Source organism: Puma concolor, chromosome D3 (assembly GCF_028749965.1).
Source record: "Puma concolor isolate L17-30 chromosome D3, mPumCon1.1.hap2, whole genome shotgun sequence".
Lineage (NCBI taxonomy): Eukaryota > Metazoa > Chordata > Mammalia > Carnivora > Felidae > Puma > Puma concolor.
In genome coordinates this window covers 22,588,238-22,611,868 of record NC_141678.1, presented here as the reverse complement: position 1 = coordinate 22,611,868, position 23,631 = coordinate 22,588,238, and the positions used below count along the sequence as shown (strand labels likewise).

The 23,631-nt window shown below is 48.5% G+C and overlaps 1 protein-coding gene across 1 annotated transcript; it reads right to left on the bottom strand.

Moving 5' to 3' along the window:
* Positions 1-6,073: 6,073 nt before the first annotated feature.
* LOC112870355 (SEC14-like protein 3) lies at positions 6,074-15,502 on the bottom strand. The gene is made up of 12 exons (XM_025933515.2): positions 15,345-15,502; positions 14,287-14,362; positions 13,967-14,010; positions 13,786-13,845; positions 12,555-12,743; positions 11,522-11,617; positions 10,800-10,860; positions 9,541-9,624; positions 8,558-8,664; positions 8,029-8,168; positions 7,763-7,932; positions 6,074-6,926 (listed from the first exon to the last, which is right to left on the bottom strand). Exons 1-12 carry the CDS (start codon positions 15,396-15,398, stop codon positions 6,805-6,807), a joined length of 1,203 nt encoding a protein of 400 aa, XP_025789300.1. The 5' UTR covers positions 15,399-15,502; the 3' UTR covers positions 6,074-6,804.
* Positions 15,503-23,631: the final 8,129 nt, after the last annotated feature.

Genomic DNA, 23,631 nt, shown 5'->3' with positions numbered 1-23,631 from the left:
ATCTGGCCCTTGGTCCAGGCAGGATAATGAGACACTACAGTTCAGCGTGGAGGCCTTCATGCTCAACAATGATGTGGAAGAGAATGAGGCGAGGACCATGCCTCAGGCCCAGCTGGAGGTGTTGGGGACTCTCTTCCTGTTACTTTGCTTCCTTTCCCAGAGCTATTTTGGGCAGAGCTGGAGGTCAGCCCAGAAAGGGAGTGCTGGATCCCCTGATAGGGTCTACAAATAAAAATATAGGATATCCAGTTAAGCTTGAATTTCAAATAAATAATGAATTTTTTAGTATAAATATGTCCCAAATATTGCATGAGACTGATTTATACTAAATTTTGAAAGATTTAACTGGGTGCTCTGAATTTTATCTGGCAACCCTAACCCCTGAGAATGGCAGTGGGATAGGGATACAGAGGTGGGATAACACCCACAGCACTGGCTTTGGCTGCAGCTCTGACCATAAGGTGAGTCCCTCAGGGTCTCACATTTCCATGTGTGGGATCAAGTTTGGGATCAGGCCTGGCTCAAGGATTGCATGTTGGGGGTGGGTGTTGGGAATTACCACTCACCCCAGAGAGATCTTGATAAATGTGATTATGAGTGAAGGAACCTGGGTAACCATGGCTTCTGTCCCTCTGGATGCTGAAAGCCTGGGGCTACTTGGAGCTTCCTTCCTTTGCATCTTCCTAAGATACTGTCATCATGGGAAGTACAGATGTGCAACAGACAACTGTCACTGCTTGATGGTTGTCCCAAGATGGCACTGGAATTTCCTAAGTGTATGTCTATTTATAAAGAGCTATACTTGACACTTGACTCTTTGCTTTCTTTCTTTTCTCGATTTACTTGTTAACTCATGCATAGAACAGGAAATGAAAATCATGAAATCCTGAGAATCACTAATATTTGTATATATGCTAAGTTAGTGTTTTGTAAAATAGGATTCTTTTTTTTTTTTTAATTTTTTTTTTCAACGTTTATTTATTTTTGGGACAGAGAGAGACAGAGCATGAACAGGGGAGGGGCAGAGAGAGAGGGAGACACAGAATCGGAAACAGGCTCCAGGCTCCGAGCCATCAGCCCAGAGCCTGACGCGGGGCTCGAACTCCTGGACCGCGAGATCGTGACCTGGCTGAAGTCGGACGCTTAACCGACTGCGCCACCCAGGCGCCCCAGGATTCTTTTTTTTAATGTTTATTTATTTTGAGAGAGCATGCGAGAGTGCATGTGACTGGGGGGTGTGCAGAGAGAGAGAGGGAGAGAGAGAGAGAGAATCCCAAGCAGGCTCCGCAATGTCTACACTGAGCCTGACGGGGCTCAAACTCACGAACTGTGAGATCATGACCTGAGCCGAAACCAAGAGTCGGACACTTAACCAACTGAGCCATCCAAGAACCCCTATAAAATAGAATTCTATGTGCCATTACAGAATTTGTGTCTGGCCCCCACTCTCAACATTAAGCACATTTCTCTGCATAGGAGAACATTTTTGTATTCTCTTATGAAAGTTAACAGCTACATAGAACCCAGTGTCTGACCAGGTTGTAGCTTAACCAGGGCCCTGTTCGAAACCAGGACTGCAGTGAGAAAATACTCATAGATAAGGGAAAATAAGAATTTTCTTTCCCTCTAAGGACCTGTAATAGACTGGGGCTGTGCCTTCCACAGACTGGCCTGACTTCCTCTCTGCAGTGCCCAGCTCAGGGAGATAAATAAGATATAACATGGTTCTACATGTGGGTGGCTGTCAGGGGCCATGGGTGCCCAGGAGGAACCTCTAAGTGGGTGTTGGGGTCCCAGATTCTTCCTTAATCCATCCTTCCAGGTGTATATCACTTGCTGACTGAGCACCTGGAGTTGGACAAGACCCTTTGAGTCTGGTTGGAAATCCTGTTTTTATAACACTTCCTCATAGAGGTGAGTGTTCTCTGTTTCAAGCTGTGGGACGCTGGACAAGCCCTTTCACTATTTTGGGTCTTCAGGACCCCCATTTCTAAAATGAGCATGTTTGCTGCCATGATATGTGGGCCTTAAGTCCTGGAAGCTGGCCAACGGAGAGAGGTTGAAAGGCCTCACCTGGCCCTGTACTGGGATGCTTCATCTGGACCAGTGGAAACCCTTACCCTGGAAATATAGGTGGCCTCTCCCTGGTATAGGCAAACCAGGGAGAGGAAGGTCCAGGGAGGCCAAGTGATGGCCTGCTGTCACCCAGCTAATACTGCCATGCTGGAATCGGACATGGGGTAGACTGTCCCCCTCCTACCTTCCTGACTGAGCGTGTCTTTCTGTCTGGACCACTGGCAGCTGACAACTGACAGATAAGTGGGAGAGCTCTGTGTGTGACTGCTGTGACTTTGGCTGTTCCCACCCAAAAAGAGGCCGGCGCCGTGGTAAGGCAGAGCGGGACCAGGTTAGAAGGGCTATTGGGGGCCTTCGGCTTGTGTGGGAAGATGGATGTTACTGAATCTGCCATGGGCACAGCCCCTGGGCTGGGAAGGTAGCAAGGTGGTGAGTCGGGGGGCAGGGGCCAGGAAGAAATTGTAGCTTGGGTGGGATGGGCTGTGGGCTGTTGGGTAACCCATGTGGGTGCCTTGAGGAGGAAGCTTGCTCTGGTGAGGGCAACCCTGCTTGGTGCCAGGACCTCATGATATGTATACTAATAACATTCCCCTGCCCTCCTTTACCAAACAAATATAATAAGTATGTAACCATCCAAGACAATTTAGAGACTTCAAAAAGATCTAAACCTACAACTCAGACCACTGTTAACTAGCATCTTAGTGTAACCATATCCAGACAGCTTTTGTTGTATATACACATTAATATAATGGTCCAGTTTTTATTCTGTATTCCAGTATTCTATAATACTCTGCAGACAGCTCTGTAGGTCAGATATCTCTTTTACATTTATGACCGTACGAACCGTGGAATGGAGATATTAGAATTTATTTGGTCCCTTGTGGATGGATATTTGTGCTCTTTAGTATTTTCTCTTAAACCCTGTTAAGTGACAGCTCACTGTCCTTTGCCCCCTGCCCCCATTTAGTAGTTGAACACACACCTGCTTAGGAGTTACCTGGCTCCGAGTCTCTGCCAAGGGCTGGGAGGGGAGGAAGATGCCAGGGCTAACAGCTTCCCCTCCACAGAGTTCCAGGTGAAGGGAACACCCATATGATAGTCGTGGGGCCACTGACAATCAAGAAGCTGCTGATGTCATGGTTTAAAAGTAGGTGCAGGGCTGGGAGGCAGCCTAGGCCCCAAAAGGTCTGGTTCTACCATCCAGGTTCGTGGACACTTGCTCTTGGTCCTGATCTCCCTGCCCTATCTTATCCCAAGCCACATCCTGTTTTTCCCCACATGTTCCTGGTTTTTCTTTTTCTCCTTTGAATAACTCTGGGCTCAAAGTCTGCCCCAGCTGTCTTGTGTGGCCTGCCCTAACCTCCAGGCAGTCCTGAGCCACTCCCTGGCCCCATCCTTCCCAGCCTCTTGAAAGACACTGAAGCACTTGGTGGCAGTGGTGCTGGCCTTCAGCTGTGTCACTCTGCTACCGATCCTGTTCCTACTGGCCCTGAAGAAGTTAGTCCAGGCCTTTGCGCTGCACTCTCCCCTTGGCTGCCTAGGGAGCATGCTGGCCAACCCAAGATGCCAGGAGTTGAAACCAGTGGCTGAAGCAATGGAGAGACCCTCTTCTGAGGAGGAGATTGATATGGTGTCCCAGTCTTCCATCAAGGAAAGCTTGGAGGCAGCAGGCCCTTCAGAAGACAACTAAACCACTCTTTTGCACACAATAAAATTTTCTATTTCTCTAGTGCTCTTGTCTTGGGTTAACTCTCTCTGGCTGGCACTTGTGTATGTTAGCACCGTGTGTTGGGGGTCAAATCGGACCTCTTAACTGCATGGTGTGAAAGTGGGCTCTCTGGAGAGGCCACTGCAGTGGTGGCTTCCTGAGGAAGGTGCCTGTTTGGCACCATTTGGCTTGTTCTCTGCCTGTGGGTTGCCCTGGCCTGGGGTCTGCATGGTAAGTGTCCCAGACTGCCAAATTTTATCCCTCTTATGGGAAACAGCCCGTAGCTACCAAGGGAAGCTGAGGCCTTTCCTTCCCAGTCAGTTCTGGGCCATTGGAACTGAAAGGTAATTGACCTTCACACACTGTAGGGAGCATGCAGACCTCAGTCTTTCTGCCCCTACACTGCTTGCCGACCACTGCTGTTCTACCTGGATGGTAGAACCAGACGCTGTAATGGGGTGTCTGTCAGCCAAGGTAACAAAGTAGGGCCTTTTCCCCTCCCCCTACACCACCTCCTGGACATTCAGAACTGGAGCTAAGTGGTCCCTGAGTGAGGCTGGGAGCTGGGGAGGGCTGTTTCTCCACTGGTGGTGGAAATGAGGTGGGAGCTGATTTGCCATGGCTGGGTGTCAGCAGATGCTGAGGGACACTTTTTGGTTCTCAGCTCCAGCCCTGGCCTGGGCTCCCTGTGCTGCCCTGTCTTTTGGTAGCAAGTACCCTTCTGCTCAAAGTGATATCCCTGAGCAGCAGTAGAGGAGGTGAGGCAAATGAGGGCATCCAGTGGTGCTTATGGCTGCCTCAGCTTCGAGGGTGCAAAGGTCCACCCCCTCATCCTCTTTCTGACTCCTCTGCAATGTGGAATCCTTTCCCTCGGGGGCAAGGGTGAGAGCGCCATGTCCATCTACCATGCACCACTGATGCCTGAGCCAACCTCTCCCAAGGACCCCTTGGCCCACATTGCTGATGCTAATACAGTCTTCCAAGACAGTGAGCCCATCCTCCTCTTCCCTTTCTCCCTTGCTTCACCCTCCCTTCTCCCTCATTTGTAGGGTGGCCAGATAAAATACAGGATGTCCCATTAAGTTTTAATTTCAGATAAACAATAAATTTTAAGTATGTCCCAAATATTGCATTTCCCCCCATAAATCTGACAACCCTCTCCTCCTTTTCCTCTCTTTCTCCCTCCCTCACCCTCCCCACCTCTGAGAGTTGGCAGTCTTATTCTGGCATGTTGCTGTAGTAACATGAATTTGGTGGGAGTGAGCAGGTGGGGAGGGTAGCCTTAACTTCAGTGCTATTTCTGCCATGCATGGGCCAAAGGAAACAAGGCCAGTGCCTTTTGGGAGCTCAGTTTCCCATCTATAAAGTGGAGATAAAATCCTGTACCTGTAAGCGCAGATGGAAAGTGCTAGCTGCTGCTGAACGTTTGCTTGATTGGTTTCAGAGTCAGGCCTCCCACTCTGGCTCACTCCAGCAGCCTTGGTCCTGGGCAACCCATTCCCAAGGACCAGTTAGCCCTTTGGTTCCCACCCACCCATGTTCTCTGTGTAATTTGTTTCCTCCTGGCAAGAGTTGTGTCAGGATGTAGGGCTCAAGCCAGTGAGGGACTCCAAGTCCCTGACTTGGAGTAGGAACATCGGGGAGACCCTACTTCTCCCTCAGTCACCCAGGGCCATAGTGGGTGTCAGAAGGTCATGCTTCTCAGAGGCCATGTGAACAGTGGACAGCATGCTAGGTTTAGAAGCATAAGGTTTAGAAGCATAAAGTTTAGAAGCTGGCCCATTTTCCCTTGAGTTTCCTTGAACAAACATTATGCAGTTGAGTACTGGTGGGTCTCTATTGCCTCAGCTTCCCAATGGGCATAATACATATTTTGTCCTGGGTGTCAACTAAGGACACATCTACTGGAAGCTCTAGGACAAACAAATCATTCCTTCTCTCCTTCTTTGTGTAAGTAGGCTCTTAGGAAGTGGTATTAAGGGACAATTAAAAGCAATGTCTTTGGAATAAAGAAACAACAACAACAACAACAGCAACAACAAAAACCCTGGATCTTGAATCTGCCACTTAAGAGTTGTATGACGTTGGGAGTGACTTCACCTCTCTAAGCCTTAGTTTTCTATCCATAAGATGGCCATGATAAGTGGTCCCAGGGAAGGTTTGAGTGTGAAATGGGCTAAATTCATTAAGCACTTGGCACCATGTGTGATATGCAAGACATCACTTACCAGATGATAGCTGCGATTTTTAAATTTTTACTGCCAGGCAGCAGCTAGAACCAGATAGGACTTCCTTTGCTTCCAGTAAAATTTCTTTAATTGTTTAAAATATAAGCTGTGAATTCCAAGGGAAAAGGGTAAGGGTCAGAGTGATGGGTTGGGAAAGCTGTGTGCTGAGTCAGACAAAGCCTTATGCAGGCATCTCCTACCTACCTGAGGGGGCAGCCACTCCCAGAAACCTGGGGGCTAGATCACCTGGGTCCTGCAGGAGAGTCCCCTGCTTCCACAGCCCTGTCTCTGTCCGAGGTGCTGAAACCTGCTCCGGGTAAGGTTCCTTCTTGTCAGGCATACCCGTGAATTACTTGCTCATTACCTTAATTCAACTTCACAAGTATACACTGACCATCTACTGTATATGGAGTAGAAGTAAAAAGAAAGAATTTAGATATACCTGTAACCCACGTGGCTCATAGATGATAGGGAAGAAATTCAAACACACACACAAATGCCTTAGAAGAAGTGAGGACAAAAGCTAAGGATTCATTTCCTATTTCTTGGGTTTCAGTGACATTCACCTCTTGCTTCTGCCTTGCTTCTTCCCCTATGCAATCTTGGCATCCTCAAAAACTGTGCCTCTCATACCTTTCCTGATCTAACCACAGCATATAAGTCTTCCCCAAGGCAGCTTTTTCTCTACACACTAGTCTCAGTGTCAAGAGGAGTAATGATCAATTTCTGAGGGGATAGTATATAGATAGACAAAGGAGAGGGTCGGGGGTCTCTGAGAAGTTAGGGGGCTGCCTAGACAGGGGTGAGCTCCTTGTCATACTTCTGCATGCCCTCGTCTGGGAGCAGCACCTCCACTGTGAAGCTGACCTTCTTGGCGTGAACAAAGCTATAAGTGTTGTCAAAGCGCAGGACATCTGGGGGAAAAAATGGACAGATGGGTAGTTAGATCTGGCTTCATACTCCCCATGTCTCTGCCCTGGCCACCGGAAGGATGACAGGCTCTGTTCCTAATTGCTGTGTTTGCTAAGCTGGGGCAAGTTCTCACTACTCCTGTCCCTTTCCCATGGGAGCTGTCACCCTTGAGCCATGTCTGTAAACAGACACTGACCTCCTCTTGGCATGTGCCCAGGCTGGCTTTAGTTGCTCCAACCGACAATGAGAACAATGGCCATTCCATCCTATTGTCTCTACACCTGGACATCGCATGATAGAGGTGTGGGGTGGGCAGTTGAGAATGTCAAAGGCCTCTCAGCCTCCTTGGATAAAGTGAGATGCTGGATAAGGCCTGTGCACACCCTCTACTTCCTCACAACCACCCCAAAAGGCAGGGTTTGTAACCTCTGCTTCACAGATTAGCAAGCTAAGGGTCTGGATTGGTAAGATTTTGCCCAGTGTAATGCAGCTACCATGAAGCTGAGGTGGGACCCTGGCATCACACTCAGCTCTGTGGCTCTGGACAAGTTGATTTACTTCTCAGAGCCCCAGTTTCCTCCTGAAAAATGTTGCATCTGCCCTATTCTCTGCCTGTGTCTGGAGTGCTCTCACTCCCTGCAAGGCCTATGTGTCTCTGGCTCTTGGTGTGTAGCAAATGCTTGAGAGTGGGGTCTGAATGAACAACTGTGTGAATGAATAGCACTAACCTAGGCTGTATGTTCCTGGGGAAGGGGGTGGTTACTGATCCTCTTTTTCTCCCTCTAAACTGTGAGACAGGTGGCCTTCCAGAGCTGGGGCCCAGCCAGTGTAGACTTACATACACCAGCTTCTGAGCAGGTGAGGCTCCCGTCTTCAGGCACCATGTGGGCATTGTAGCGCTGGCTGGGCAGCACTTCTGTCATCTCCCCAGCCCTCTGTCGCTCCCCCATCTTGGTCTTCAGGAAAACACCAAAACCAATGTCTGCACCATCGGATGAGAACTGCCACCTGGATGAGCGGGAGGAGGACAAGTTCCTGCTCAGTCTGATGGGAACTTGAGGGTCTAAGACACAGCCAGGGATGGGTTGGTGGCCTGGCGCTTACCTGAGGACACAGCCTGGGAACAGAATCTCATATTCCACCTGGTGTGAGGAGCCACGGTTGATCTGCACTGAGTGCTCATACTGAGTCTTCACTTGGTCCCGCACATACATGGACTTGGGGATCTCCCCACCGTAGTTAATCTGCAGACACAGGACAAAATGGGCTGCTTCTCTCTTTTGGCCATTGCATTGTTTGTGCTGTTTCATCTGCTTGAGATGCTTTCAACATCTTCTGGAAGTATCCTGCTCACCCTGTCTTCTCCCACCCCCTGGGGAACCTTCCCTGACCCTACAGGGTCAAGGCCTCTTCTGGAAACTTCCCCTTCCAGTTCATCCCTCTGAGTCAAATTTTCCTCATTTCTTGTTTGCCTATACAGCTTCTGAGAGCTCGGTGATGGTAGGGCTGGGACTGTCTAGCTCAATACCTGGCTCACAGGGGTTTCTCCATAGACATTTGTGGAATGAATGAATGGGTGAGAAAGGAACTCAGCTCTATTCCTTTCCCCTCCCCTGTCTGGGGTTCTTCATACCTTAGTTAAACATTTGGGGTTCCCATCTGGGTCAGTCAGAGTCCCCCCAAACTGAACAGGCAGTTCCTCGGGACTGATTAGTTTCAGCAAACCGTCCTTCCAGTTGCCTGTGGGCAGAGGGGTTGAAGAGTTGTTACCAGGCATGGAGGGGACTTGTCAGCCCCTCATTCCCACCAGGGGGACCTGAGCTTGGGGAGAAACCCTACAAGGATTAGGCTTCCAGGGCCAATTCCTCAGCTTCCCAGGCCTCAGACTGCAGGAAGTGTCTTCCAACATTATGTTGCTATGGAAACATGTTTCCTCCTAGGTGATGGGTTGGCACATTTTTGAGGGTCTTCCAGTCATGAGTAATGAAGATAAGAATTATCTAATTGTCTCAAGAAGACTTTATTTTTTAAAAATGTTTATTTTTGAGAGAGACAGAGCATGAGTGGGGGAGGGGTAGAGAGGGAGGGAGACAGAATCCAAAGCAGGCTCCAGGCTCTGAGCTGTCAGCACAGAGCCTGATGTGGGGCTCAAACCCACGAATCATGAGATCATGACCTGAGCCAAAGCTGGATGCTTAACCTACTGAGTCACCCAGGTTCCCCTCTCAAGGAGACTTTAAAGCCTTATGAGGTCAAGGACCTTGTGGGGGACCATACAGCACATAAGTGGCATTTATTGACCTTTCCTTCTCTGAATCACATCTTCTCTTCTACTGTTCCTCCTCATCCTCCCCAGCCCAAATTGGCTTTAGAAGCACTGAGGTGTTGAGTGTTGAAAGGAAAATGAGGCTCATAGGCTCATTGGTTGATTGACTATCAACCAAACTGAAACTGATAAGGAAGAAGGTGTGAAGGCCTTAGTCACCAAAGACAGGGAATGAAGCAGAGGTAACTGGAAAGACTTTGTCATGTAAAATACATTTTGCTTCACTTTTGGGGACACATTTCTGAGTCTAAGTGGCACAGAGCTCAGGGGAGAGAACTGGAATTACTTACTTCCCAATACTATAATTTTTCTGCGAGTGTCTTCACTCAGGAAGGGCTTCATGAGGTTGTAGCCCACAGGGAACAGTTTGGTGGCTGGAGAGATATAAGCAGAGATAATGGAGGAGAAAATAATTCCATTGGGCCATTCTCTCCATAACATTCATAGCCAATCATATGGAGGAGTCATGAATTGGAAAATGCCCTGCACCTGACAAACCATTCAACAACTGGTCAACCAGCCAACAAGCAAGCAAGCAACCAACCACCCAACCATTCATCCAATCTATCAACAAACCAACAGAATGGCCAATCAACTTATCTTCTATTCAGCCCACCAGTTAACCACCAACCAGTCAGCCAACCTACCAAATAGTCAAACAACCAATTATCAAATCAGCCAACCAGAAAACCCATCAGCCTGTTAAGCAACCAGCTAACCACCCAGCCAATTACCTTCTGCAGCCAGCAGAAGATCTAGCCAAACAACAAACCAGTCAGCCAACCAACCAATCTGCCAACTAGCTACTCACTTACCTACTCAACCAAAAATGCCAGCTGATCACTCAGTCGACCAAACTAACAACTATACAACAAACCAACCAGTCACCCAATCAACCAACCAACCAACCAACCAACCAAACTATCCAACCAAACACCAGTCATTCAACTAGACAGCCAACCAACTTGCCAGTAAACTAGACAATCAACTAAGCAGCTAATCAACAAATCAACCAATTAACCAGCCAACTATCAAATATCCACACACCCTTCCATCTACCAATCCACTCAAACAACAACACAAATACCTATTGAACATCCACATGGTCCCAGGCCTACAAAAGATACAACAGAAGTTGAAAATCAGAGGCCCTGCCTTCAAGGAGCAGACAACTCAGGAAAAAAACCAGGATGAACACACATAAGACAACTAGAGGCCTCCAGAAGACAGCAGACAGGAGAGGCCAGACTTGAATGTTCCAGATGCCAGTACCACAAGCAGTTTGGGAATGGAGAGATCAATGTGGGTGGGAGATAAGAGGGAGGATTCCTAGAAGAGCTAGTGTTGGAACTGCCTCTTCTTGCAGTAAGGCCAACCATAGAAATCGCTATTTATGGAGCACTTACTTTGTTCCAAGCACTCTAAGTGATTTTTATGAAGCCAAGCAACCAACCTGCCTCACTACTACCCAGGAAAGAAGGCACTTTTGTTGTCCCCAGGGCTCAAATGAGGAAACAGAGGTACGAAAAAGTGAAGTCACTTGCCACACCTTTCACAATGAGCATGTACTTCAGGGTCTCCGGGTAATTCTCTTCAAGGAGGCCAAAGAACTGTGGAACCAAGAAAGACCCCATCAGAGCCTACATCTCATCTTCTCCTATCCCCATCACCTTTGCAATCTCCCATCTGGAGTGTTCAAAGAGAGATAGAGGGTTTCCCTTCTTTTCATCACCTCCACTGGCCTCTGGAGGACAGCTTCGCACCTCAGACTATAACAACCACATTTTAATAATAATTATTTTTAGAGTAAATCTTATAGTAATTATAGTATAGCAATATTAATGACTATTATATATTAAATGTTCATTATTTGCCAAGCACTGTGTACACATTTTATATATCAACTCACTGGAATATCCCCACATCCCTTTGAAATGCAGAATATCAGTGTCCCCATTTTGTAGGTGAGGAAACTGAAACATGGAGGGGTGAAGTGACTTGCTGGAGTCACAGAGCTAGGGATGACAGAGCTGGGAAGGGTTGGCAGAAGGTGGTCCTGGTAGTGTCAGTACAGTGTTGAATCTGAGGCCTGATTTGTGGGCTCTTTCAGGAAACACATTAAGGCCATTTAGGTCCTGAGCCATTTAGGTGCTGGGGCCCAGAAAGTCCACTGTCTTTTACCAAATCCTGGCTCTGAGTGAGCAAGAAGGTCACTGCAGACCGAACTCATCATTAAAGTAGGCAGGGGTCACCCAGGGGCCTTCTCCTCACCTCTTGGTACACTTCCACCAGAGGTTTCCAGAAGTGCTTCAGTCCCAGGCCCTCGCAGTCAAATATCATCACAATGGTCTCAATCTTCTTTCCCAGCTGCAAGGATGAAAACAAAGACCAGTACCCAGGTTTAGGGTGCAGGCTCAAAACTTGGGAAATGGTGACCCTAGCACATGACCCCTCAGAGATTCTTCCTGTCCCCTACTCTGAACAAGTGAACAAAACAGTGAATGCATTTACCCACACATCCACCCACCCATCCCTCCATCCATTCATCCATTATCCATTTATAATCCATCCATCCATCCATCCATTTGTCCATTCATCCATTAATTGGCCCACCCATCCATCAATTCACCCATCCATCCTTTCTTACTGCCATTCAATCAACCATTCATCCCTCCATTTGTCCAACTGATATTTATGAAGCACCTATTTTGTGCCAGACACTGAGAGTATAACATATAATACTCAATAATCCACAGTTCTGGTCCTCAAAGGGTTCACAGCCTGCTTAGAGAGACTGACAAGCAACTAGATCACTATAAGTTCTGAGATAGATGCTGCAAATAAACAGCACAGGAACTGTGAGAATATATGTTAACCCATATATGACGGGGACATCAGAGAAGGTGACATCTAAGTTTGAGACATGAAAGATAGAAGGGAAAGAGCCAAGGGGAGTGTGGGAGGTAGGGGTGTGCTGGAAGTAGAGTTATCCAGACAGAAGGAACAGAAGGGGCAGCCTCAGAGGGAATACCAGTAACTAGGGTTGAGAAATATGCATGAGGCTCTGTGTGCTGGGCCATACATTTGCATTATCTCATTTAATCTTTGCAACCATTATTTATTATTTATAGGTGAGGAACAGGCTCAGAGAGGGGAGACCACTCTCCAAGACCACACAGCTAGGAAGCAGCAGAGCTGAAATTTAACTCCAGAGTCCTTTGATGGTGATAGTAGAGAGCACAGTTGTATTCCTGGGACCATGTTCCCTGGCAGCCTCACCTCCCCACACAGGAGCTGGCCTTACCCGCTCTGTCTGCAGGTCACACTCATGCAAGATGCGCTCGCAGTCCCTCATCTTGGTCTTAAGCAAGTCCTGCTTGGTGACTGAGAAGAGCAGGCCCTTTGGGTCAAGCGGTCCAATGATGTCATACCACACGGGGCAGCCATCCCGGTCATAGCCACACAGGCCTCCAGGCATGTACTTCTGGATCACCTGGGCATGGAAAAGATACACAGAACTTGGCATTATTCACCTCCCGGAGACCCCCAGACTAGGTTAACTTGGGTGGCCCAAGCCTACACACAACATGATACAATCACTGTCCCTTCCCTGAAGGTGGCACTATTGTCCAGGTGAGAAAACTAAGGGACCTTCAGGGGAGGGCCTTACAATGAGTACATGGCAGAGCCAGGCCTTACCTGGGCCTGGCTGAAGGCTTCTGGAGTCCTTAATGTTCTGGAGTACCCCCCCCCCAACATCTCCCACATTCTTTTCCATTGGGAGAAGTTAGGTTTAGTGATGGGAAACATGGATTCTGAAGGTCAACATGTCTGGTTCAAATACAGACACTACTGCTTCCTTGTTGTGCATCCTTGAACAAGTGACACTATCTCTCTGAGTCCCATTCCATTCCCTCTTCTGTAAAATGGTTTAGATACTTCCTCCCTTAGGGGACTGTTGGGGAAACTCCCCAGTATCAGTGACTGGCCCACAGTTCACGCTCTACAAATGCAACCATGTCCATTGTTTTACTAAGGTGCCAGTGGGTGGGACTGTTCTCTCCAACTCCTTAGTGGGTTAAGTTTCTTTCCCATCAGACAGGATGTTCTGAGCAAGACCCTAGAGGTGAGGGTTCAGAGGCACAAGCTGACTGTGGTGGTGAAGAACCCAGCTTCATGAATTCAAATCCCAGCTCCACATTGGGGCTGTGGGACTTTGGGTAGGCTGCTTAACCTTTGCTGGACCTCAGTGTCTGCATCTGTAAAATGGGAACACTTGCACCCACCTCACTGAGCTGTGAGGACTAAATAAGTTCATGCGGCTAAAGTTTTAACTCAGGTCAGAATCTCATAAACACCCAGGAAATATTCATAATTATCATAGGAGAGGTGCCTGTAGGCCTGTGGGCAGTTCCACAAGCTTCCCAGGCTTTCTGGCCTTCACTCAAGCTTTCCAGTGAGCCAGAGGCTGTTTGAACGCTGTGTCTGTAAAAACTTGGGATGTGTGTGTGTGGGGGGGGGGACGGTTGGCTCACCTCTGGGGGCTGCCAATCAAGGATGTGATCAATGTCCATGGACTTCCGGAACTCCATGTACTGAAAGAGAGAGGAGAGGTAAGGTCTCACAGGCTCCCAGCACCTCTGAGATGGGGGCTCAAGACATGGATTGCCCCCCACAAAGCCTTTCCCCAAATCTCCGGGGGTGGATGCGTCTCACCTTGCGGAGCATGGCCTCTGATTTCTGCAGGTCAAAATTTCGAGCTGTGTGAAGATGGAAGGAAGGTGTGAGGCGACAGAGAGGCTACCTTGTGGTTACCTCGTCCTCGTTCTGGGCTGTGAGGAGCTAGGCATGGCACTGGGGGCCCGGGGAAGGACCTTCATTCTCTGCACCCTCCCTTCTCCTGGACCTGAACATATGAAGTGAGATGGCATGGCTGGATTCTGAGAGCCATGAGTTGTTGTGGAACAGTTGGGACAAGGCCCCTCTTGCTGCCCCTCAACCTGATCCGCCCCCCACCCCCCAACCTCTGCCCTCACCTCGGAGCCAGCGCAGAAGGAAATAGTCATCAGGATTGGGCAGGGCAGGCAACACATCCTGCACATTTTCTCGGAACTGGGAAGGGAGATGCTGGTTAAAGTGGCTTCTGCACTTAGCCTTTGCCTCCAGACCCAATAATTATTTTCATCATCCCTTCTCTTACACATGCAGTCTGGTGCATAATGGTGGAAGGATGGGTGGGCAGATGGGTAGAAGGAGAGATGGATTATTGGATGGATATATGGATAGATGGGTAGGTGAATGCAAGTAAGGATAGATGCTAAGTAAATGAATAGAAAGAAGAATGAATAGAGGAATGGGTGGGTGGATGGAAAAAGAAGGAAGGAGAAATCAATGGATGGAAGGAGAGAGAGATAGTTGAGTAGAGAAAGAAGAGATTGGTGGGTGAATAGAGAGCAGGGGGGATGGATAGATGGGTGGGTGGGGTGCAGGGTTGGATGAAAGAAAGGATAAATGAGTGGGTGGGATGTGGGCAAGTGGATTGGAGTATGGAGGTATCCATAGTTCTTTCCATGTGCTGACTCACCAAGGCTTCTGCCTTTTTTCATTCCATTTTCTACAAAAGCATGGTTAGTGATTACGTGTCCCCTTCCCCATTGACCATGGGGATGACAACACACCCTGCCCTATCTCGCTCTTCCAGACAGGTTGTCTTTCAGGGTCCTGGGGAAGGAGGGGGAACAGACTCAGAGGTGCAGACCATTAGCATCCTTAGTCTCCCACCTAAGGGGCCTGGGAGGGATAGGAAGGGGGCAGCTGTTTGGTAGAGCTCTCTAGTTCTGATTCCTACATGAGAAGTCAAGTTTGATCTGGCGCACACACTATTATTGCTTGGATGCGGTACTGTTCCATCAACTCCTGCCCTGGACAGAGCTGATGTCACTGGCCGCTTTGGAGCATGGCCCTGGGTAAGGTGACAATAAAGGGAAAATATCAAAGACACTCTAAGCCAACAGAGTGGGCCAGGGCTCTGGCCACCTCCTCCCCTTGCCCCTCAACCCTTTTCTTCTGGGGGTCCAGGGAAAGGGTCTCTCACCTTGGCCAGGGTCTCTGCCTGCTTGGGGCTCAGGTCTCCGACTCGGCCACTCATGGTGTCTGGTTGCGGCTGGAGGAGTGGGGGACGCTTCAGGCAGAAGCCAAGCTTGATCTGTGGCCCTGACCCAGCTAGAGCCTTTTGCCCCACTCCTGGGTGTGGCTCCAGGCCCCTCCTCCTTAGCCAACTGTTGGATTGCACGTTACATAATTGGGATTAAGTGAGGTCCCGTGCTTGGCTCTGAGACAGGTCTGGGGGGCAGGCGGGCACAGGATAGCATGCCAGAGGGCATGGTTGTCCAGGCTGGGTGCCTGTAAAACCTCCATCCATGCTCCCAGACCTCTAGAGAAGGGGGCAATGTCAGGAGGAGTGAGGACTTCTCCCTGCAGGCACTCTTTCTCTCCCATCCTCAGTCTCCCCATCTCCCTAATGAAGAGACACCACACCTGGAGTTATGCAAAGGTCACCCCCTACACCCAGCTCTGACTGGTAAGAGTCAGGGACTTGGCCAATCCAGTAAATAATTCATTCAGTTTGTTGGGGGTGGGAAACTCACATCCTTTTTCACCAAGCATCCATATTTAAGAAGAGACAGGCTAGGGCAGAAAAATGGAACTCAAATGTGTCCTTGCTGAAGGTTTGTTTTTTTCCACAGGATCATAGGATTTCTATGATGCAATGCTGACCCTGAACCTTCAGCATGAGGAAGGGCTGAGCACCCCCACCCTGTTGCCTGCTTTCCCATCACTGCGATCCCTCATGCCCTGGGCCCTAAGGGAGAGGTGGTGCATATTGATAGTCTTGGGAGACAGTGAGGGTGTTTTTTGAGATTTTTTAAATGTTTATTTATTTAACAGAGAGTGTGCACAAGCTGGGTAGGGGCAGAGAGGGAGAGGGAGAGAGAGAGGATCCCAAGCAAGTTCCATACTGTCAGCACAGAGCTCAACACAGGGCTCAGACTCACAAACTGTGAGATCATGACCTGAGCCAAAATCTGTCACCTGATCTAAGGAGACAGAGTCAAGTCGGATGCTTAACCTACTGAGCCACCCAGGCACCCTTCGGATTTCAAACGCCTGATCAGTGAGGGGTGTCCACCAAGTATGCGAGGTGATGAAGGAAGCCCAGAGGATTTCCCTGCCTTTTGATTTCTGTCATGCTGCTTGATGTTCCACCATTAGAAATGCCTGCGAGGCCCGGCCCTCCTCCCCATTCCTCTATGAGACATCCCCTTCAGGATAACATCTCTGAGTGTCGCTTGTCTCATTTATGGAATGGGGCTATCAGTGCTTGCCCTGTCCTTATGCAGTCAGAGAGAAGATCTAAGGAGACATATAGACTGTCAAGGGTCATAACATCTAAGGGATTATTCTTGTCCAGCTGCCAGAAACTCCAAGAAAGCAGAGGCCACATTGTCAATGGCTACCTATAAAGAAACCAGAGGTGCATCTGCTTGAGATCACAGCATATCCATGTGGTCACCTCTTCCAGGACTTGAGGTGGTCCAGGTGGGCTGAAATGGCCCCTGGGCTAGCCCAGGGCTCTCCCAGGTTCCCTGTCTGTAAGCATCCTGTGTTCCCATCCCTGGACTATCTTGGGACTTCTTTAGGCCAGCTGACATCAGTTAGTGCTGCACACCTTCTTTGCTCTGGGCCCTGATAGAGTCTGGCCCAGGAGAAGGGGGGACATCTTTGGCCATCTCCTTCCATCTGAGGCACCTGGCCAGGCATACTCAGGAGCAGTTAGGTAACTCCACACCTCAGCCCCACCCCACTTCACATTCCAGCGTCTTTCTGCAAAGCCCCGGCTGCTGTCCACACCCACTTCCTGCCAGACTGGTGGCAGATGGAGATTGGGTTTCTCCACTGCTCTCTCATTAGCCCCTAATCCTGCCCATTTCCCACCAGTCTCCTTTCTCTCCCTCATCCCTCTAATGTGAGGTGCCCCAGTTATTTCTAGGGACATCAGAGGCAGGGCAGGGAGAGTCAGGAGGAGTGCCTATTGCGCCCACGGCATCATCATTCATAGCAGCATCCAATAGAACTTTCCACAATGATGGAAATGTTCTGTATTTGGGTGTCCTATTGGACATACTTGGTAGCTTCTAGTTAGATAGGAAAATGGTTAGTGAGGCTGGGAAATATAAGTGTGAATTGAATTAAATTCAATTTTGATTAATTTTAATGAATTTTACTTTAAATCACCCCATGTGGTTTGTGGCTACCATATTGAACAGTGCAGGTTCACTACACTTATTGAAGGCGTATCCCATGCCAAGCTCCATCCTAAATGCATTACCTCGTTGAAGCCTCAGAACACCCCTAGGGGTAGGTACCATTATTAAGCCCGTTTTACAGACAAGCAAACTGAGGTATAGAGAAGTTAAGTAACTTAGCCAGAGTTAAGCCCAGGCAATTAAGTGCTCTGTTGTTGCACAGTCTCAGCTCCAGGAGTTTCCGTCCTAATCAGGGAGAGGACCCAGACACAGAAGTCACCCCAATGGGATGCAAGTGGTATTTGAGCGAAAGGAAGGATGTGAGTTAGTGGATTGGAGTAGAGGAAAGGGCATTCCAGGTGGAGGGACCAGCATGGGCAAAGTCATGGGGGTGGGAAAGTGAGGAGTGTGTGCAATGCTGGAGATATTGCAGTAAACAAGATGGATTAGGTCTCTGCCTGCATGGAGCTCACAGTCTCCCATTTGTGGAGCATTTCCTCTGAGTATTATTGCATCGTTATGGGACCATTTGGAAATAGATGAGGGTATCCCCATTCTACAAACAAATGGAAGATCAGAGAGATTAAGAAAATTTTCTGAGGTCACTCAGCCAGGAAAAGGGGAGCCAAGATATGAACCCAAGCCTGTTTGATTGTGGAACCTGCAGCAGAACCACAGCCCAACCTCGCCTTCCCTTGGAAGGCACATTTGTTCCAGGCACATTGTGTCTGGAACATTGTAAGTGCTCAATAAATGGTCTAAATCATCATCGTGTGCTAGGAAGCCTGGGTCCACACCCCTCGGGCTACAGAGTGTTTTGAGGCCAGCAGAATTAATTTTCCTCCTCTGAAACAAAGGCCCTGGCAAAGGAGAACCTCCAACCCCCAAACCCAGTACATGTCTTCTCCAAGTAAATCCCCAGATTGTGTTTAGCTACTAGCTTGCCAAACTCTCAGGGGAACATGGCAACAGCCACAGAAGCAAACAGTGGCGGGGGGCAGATGGGGCCACCCACACCACGCCCTGGAATCCCTCCTTCTAGGCGGTTACTAGGAAATGTGAAAAGGCTGCCCCTCAGGCCCCTTGGGCCCCAGCATGGTCATATTTCTGCCCACCTTCCCCTAAATAAGTCATACCAGAACCAGTTGGGTGAGTACAGAGGGGGCCCAGGAGAAGCATCACCATGGGGTGACTGTTGCTGGGGAGAGGCAAGTAGGAAGGGTTCAGATGGCTGTAAGGTGAGATGGGGATGGCCTGAAAAGGGGAGGTGGAGGGGAATTGGGGGTGCCTCACCAGAGTTCTGATGACACTCTGGGTAGCAATCTGAGACAGTATACTTCCCATCTATACTTTTGGGCAGTTTTGTCTCCTTCTTAAATTAAAAAACTTTAGGAGTGCCTGGGTGGCTCAGTCAGTTAAACATCCAACTTTGGCTCAGGTCATGATCTCATGGTTCATGAGTTCAAGCCCTGTGTTGGGCTCTCTGCTTTCAGCGTGTAGCCTGCTTCAGATCCTCTCTCTCCCTGTCTCTCGGCCCCTCCTCCTCTTGCACGCTCTCTCTCTCTCAAAAATAAATAATTTTTTAAAAATTTAAAAACTTGTGGTGTTATAATTCACATACCATAAATTCACTATCCTTGAAGTGTAAATTCAGTGATTTTTAGTATATTCACAAGGTTGTGCAACTATCACTACTATCTAATTACAGAACATTTTCATCACCCCCCCCCCCAAAAACAACCCCTGTACCCGTTAGCAGTCATTTCTCATTCCCTGCTCCCCTACTCCAGCCTTTGGCAACTACAAATCTACTTTCTATCTCTATAGATTTCCCTGTTCCGGATATTTCATATGAAGAGAATCATAGAGTCTTTTGAGACTGGCTTCTTTCACTTGGCATAATGTTTTTAAGGTTCATCCATGTTGTAGTACACTTGTCCCAGCACTATTTGTTGAAGAGATTATTCTTTTCCCATTGAATGGTCTTTGTACACTTGTTGAAAATCACTTGACCATAGTTGAGTGGATTTTTGGACTCTCAATTCTATTCCATTGGTCTGTATGTCTATCGTTATGCCAGTACCACATTGTTTTTGACTACAGCAGCTTAGTATTAAATTTGAAATCAGGAAGTGTGAGTCCTCCCTAACTTCATTTTACTTTTCCAAGATTGTTTGGGCTATTCTGAGTCCCTTGTGTTTCCACATGAACTTTGGGATCAGCTTGTCCACTTCTGCAAAAAAAAGCAGCTGGGATTTTGGTAGAGATTGCACTGAAATTGTGGATCACTTTAGGGAATATTGCCACCTTCACAGTATTAAGCCTTCTGAAACATAAACATAGGTGTCTTTTCACTTATGTAGTCTTTAATTTCCTTCAACAATATTTTGTGGTTTTCAGTGTACAAATCGTGCACTACTTTAGTTAAGGTTATTCTTGAGTATTTTACTTTTTGATGCTGATGTAAATGAAATTGTGTTCTTAATTTCATTTTTTTTTAACGTTTATTTATTTTTGAGACAGAGAGAGACACAGCATGAACGGGGGAGGGGCAGAGAGAGAGGGAGACACAGAATCGGAAGCAAGCTCCAGCCTCTGAGCCATCAGCCCAGAGCCCGACGCGGGGCTCGAACTCGCGGACCGCGAGATCGTGACCTCAGCTGAAGTCGGGCCCTTAACCGACTGAGCCACCCAGGCGCCCCTCTTAATTTCATTTTTTGAATGTTCCGTGTCAATGTGTAGAAATACAACTGATTTTTGCATACTACGCTTGTATTCTGCAACCTGGCTGAAATTGGCAGCTCTAATTTTTTTTTCTGGTACATATTCCTCATTGTTTAATTTCCTTTCTTGATCAAAGAATAAAATTAAGTATAACAGTGGTGATGACGATGTTGGTGGTACAGTTGCTTCTGATGTCTGCACCATGGAGTGCCAAGAGCCACGGAGAATCAAAACTCTCGCTGGAGGAGATCTCAAAGAACTCTCTGAGTTGGTGACAAAACTGGACTGGTCAAGTTCATAATCTCTTTCCTTCCTTCTCTCATATGCTGCTTATCATAGGAATGGGTTGCTATGGTGATAGGAACATGGGGGTGGATAGTGAAGGAGACTGCAAAGTAGGGTAGCTTATACACTTTCCAGAGCAGGAGCTGGCATATCCCTTCTCACAATACCTGGGAGCACCATAAGAGTATTGAGTATTCTGAGTTCTTCATGCCAAACTGCTCTCTGTTTTTATTATCACCCTTGGGAAACCTGGAGTGCCCAAGAGTACTGTGGGGGAGGCTGAGTCTGGGGGTGACCACAAAAAAACCACCCAAGCAGCTTAATTCCTCTCCCAACACTGAGCAAATAATCCCCAAGTAGTTCAGAAATGGATGGTACTGAAACATAGCCTGGGTGCCTGGGTTTGAATCCTGGCTTCACCTTTAATGTACTGTATGATTTTGAGTCTCAGTTTTCTCACCTGTAAACTGGGGCAAATAACATCCCCCTCTTATAGGGCTACTGAAATGGTTAGAAGCCAGTACCACCCACTGCCTGGCTCACAGTAAGTGACCAATAGTGCTGGCTTTTATTTTATTTTTTTAAAGTTTATTTACTTTTTAAAGTAATCTCTACACCCCAAGATCAAGAGTTTTATGATCTTCCAGCTGAGCCAGCCAGGTGCCCCAATAATGTTGGCTTTTACAGTTATTGTCAGGCTGGTCACCCAGCCTACCATCCACTCCAGGACGAGGGCACAGCTAGCCGAGCCACTCCTTTCTGGTTCCTACTCCTCTGTTCTGTGGCTGTCCAACCCTCTCGTTGGGTCTCTTGCTGGTGCTGAGTCATGCTGTTATGCTCCGCTTTTTGGCAATGCTCCTGGTATGACCCAACTTCTGGGAGTGGATGGGCAAGGGAGACACCTTGCTCTGGAGTCAAACATCCTAGATTCCAGTCTTTTTTTTTTTTTTTTAATGTTTATTTATTTTTGAGACAGAGTGTGCACTGGGGAGGGGTGGAGAGATAGGTAGAATCTGAAGCAGGCTCCAGGCTCTGAGCTGTCAGCACAGAGCCCAACACGAGACTCGAACCCACAACTGTGAGATCATGACCTGAGCTGAAGTCGATGCTTAACCGACTGAGCCACCCAGGCACCCCCTGAATTCCAGTCCTGATGCCATCACTGAGCAAATAACTGTCTCTGAGACTTACTTTCCTCCCCTATATAACCAAGATGACTATATTTATTTGACAAGGCTGCCATGAAGATTAAACAAGATAGCACAAGGGCAGCAGGCCTACATAGGTGCTCAGTAAATGGTTATCTATTGTTTTTGCAAGGCTTTATTGAGCATCTGGGGAGTGTAGCCTGGACTGGTGGCTGGTGGGGAATAGGAGACAGACACAAGGCAGATAATGACTCTACTGCATGATAAACACTGGCCCTGTTGCTCCAAGAGCATGCAGAAGAGACTCTAACTCTGCTAGAGACTAGGGGGGTTGGATAGGCAAAGAAGGCCCTAAGGACCTTGAGGGTGAACAGAACAAGACTGGGAAGGGAGTCCTAGACTGAGGGAACAGCATGAGCAAAAGCAGGGACGCAGAAACCAGTCTGATAGATTGAATTCAAGTCGTTGATAGAATTCAAGTCATTGGGTGAAACTGCAATGAGGGTGTCATAGCCAGGTCACAGAGAGCCTTATAAGCCACCAATGAAACTGAACTTTCCCTGGGGGAGAAATGAGGAGCCAGTGAAGGGCCTATACAGGAAGTGATGATCAGATTTTCATTTCAGAAAGATTTTGTCTGGCTGTCCTGTGGACTCTCATGGGAGGTGGCAGGAATGGGCACAGGGAGACTCATGGACTCCTTTCTAATAATGCAAGCAAGAGATGATGGAGGCCCTTACTAGGGTGGCAGGCACGGGATAGAAGATGGAGCCCGCAAGGGTTTAGAAAGAAAGCCAGGCAAGTGGCAGAACCAGGATCCGAACCAAGGTGGGACCACCTCTTTCTGCTGCTCCAGATGGGCCCACAAATAGCTCAGGCCCAGTGAATTTTGCCTCACCCCGCCTATAAAACCAGCCTTCGTGAGCGGGATGCTGAGGGGCCTGGTTCCTGCTTCTGCCACAGGGAAAGAGACACAGTTGGCTCAACACTACCCCCCGGTGGCTAAGAGCAGAGATCGCCAATGTTAGCTGAATGCCATCGGCTCAAGCCTGCTCTCTGAGGTCACCAAGTGTGAAGCCTGCTCACCCAGTGTGCTCAGCACCTGGCCTATCTGGATTGGTGAACACCATTTCACGTCTTTTTTTCTTTGAGTTTATTTATTTTGAGAGAGATAGTGCGAGTGAGGGAGGCACAGAGAGAAAGAATCCCAAGCAGGCTCCACACTGCCAGTGCAGAGCCCAATGCAGGGCTTGAACTCATGAACTGTGAGGTCATGACCTGAGCTGAAACCAAGAATCAGATGCTTAACCAACTGAGCCAGCCAGGCGCCCCTGAACCCCACTTCACGTCTTACCTTCCCCTCTTTATGTTGTGAGACATGACAAATCACTTCCTGCCCTAGGCCTCCCCCTCCTCATTAGTAAACAGGGGATGATGCTTCCCGCATCAGCTTGGGCCTGGCACACGGTAGGCATGGAGCGGAGCTGGCACTGTCCCAACCCACAAAGAGGCAGCTTCCTCAGGCTCTGGTCAGTGCCACTGTGCCCCACTGTGTGCCCTCTGGCCCAGGCTGGACCTCCCTGGCAGAAACACACCTGCCTGCATTGGCCCTCTCCTCCCTTGCAACACAGGGCCGGGTCACCCCTGGCAGCTAACCCAGGTGCTGGCTCTAACTCTGCCACAGGATTCTCAGCCTTTGGCCAAGGCACTCCCCCTCACTGAGCCTTCGTTTCCTGACTATAATCCCTGTCTGCTTCAGGGATGCATGTAAAGGAGCTGTACAAACTGTGGAGGACCATGGCCTGGAGCCCTGCTGAAGACTTGTTCTGGGCCGCTGTGATTGTCCCACACTGGTGTCCCTTCTGGCCTGGGGACTTGGAACGTGAGCTGAACTGAGGTAGAGTTTTGGGGACAAGGG

What these genes read in the sequence shown, in the direction of transcription:
- LOC112870355 (XM_025933515.2), bottom strand. Translation starts at nt 15,398, where the DNA reads ATGAGTGGCCGAGTCGGAGACCTGAGCCCCAAGCAGGCAGAGACCCTG. An exon ending in CAGAGGCCATGCTCCGCAAG is followed by an intron (nt 13,846 to 13,966) that starts GTGAGACGCATC and finishes TCTCTCTTTCAG; the next exon opens with TACATGGAGTTCCGGAAGTC. An exon ending in AAAAATTATAGTATTGGGAA is followed by an intron (nt 8,665 to 9,540) that starts GTAAGTAATTCC and finishes CTCTGCCCACAG; the next exon opens with GCAACTGGAAGGACGGTTTG.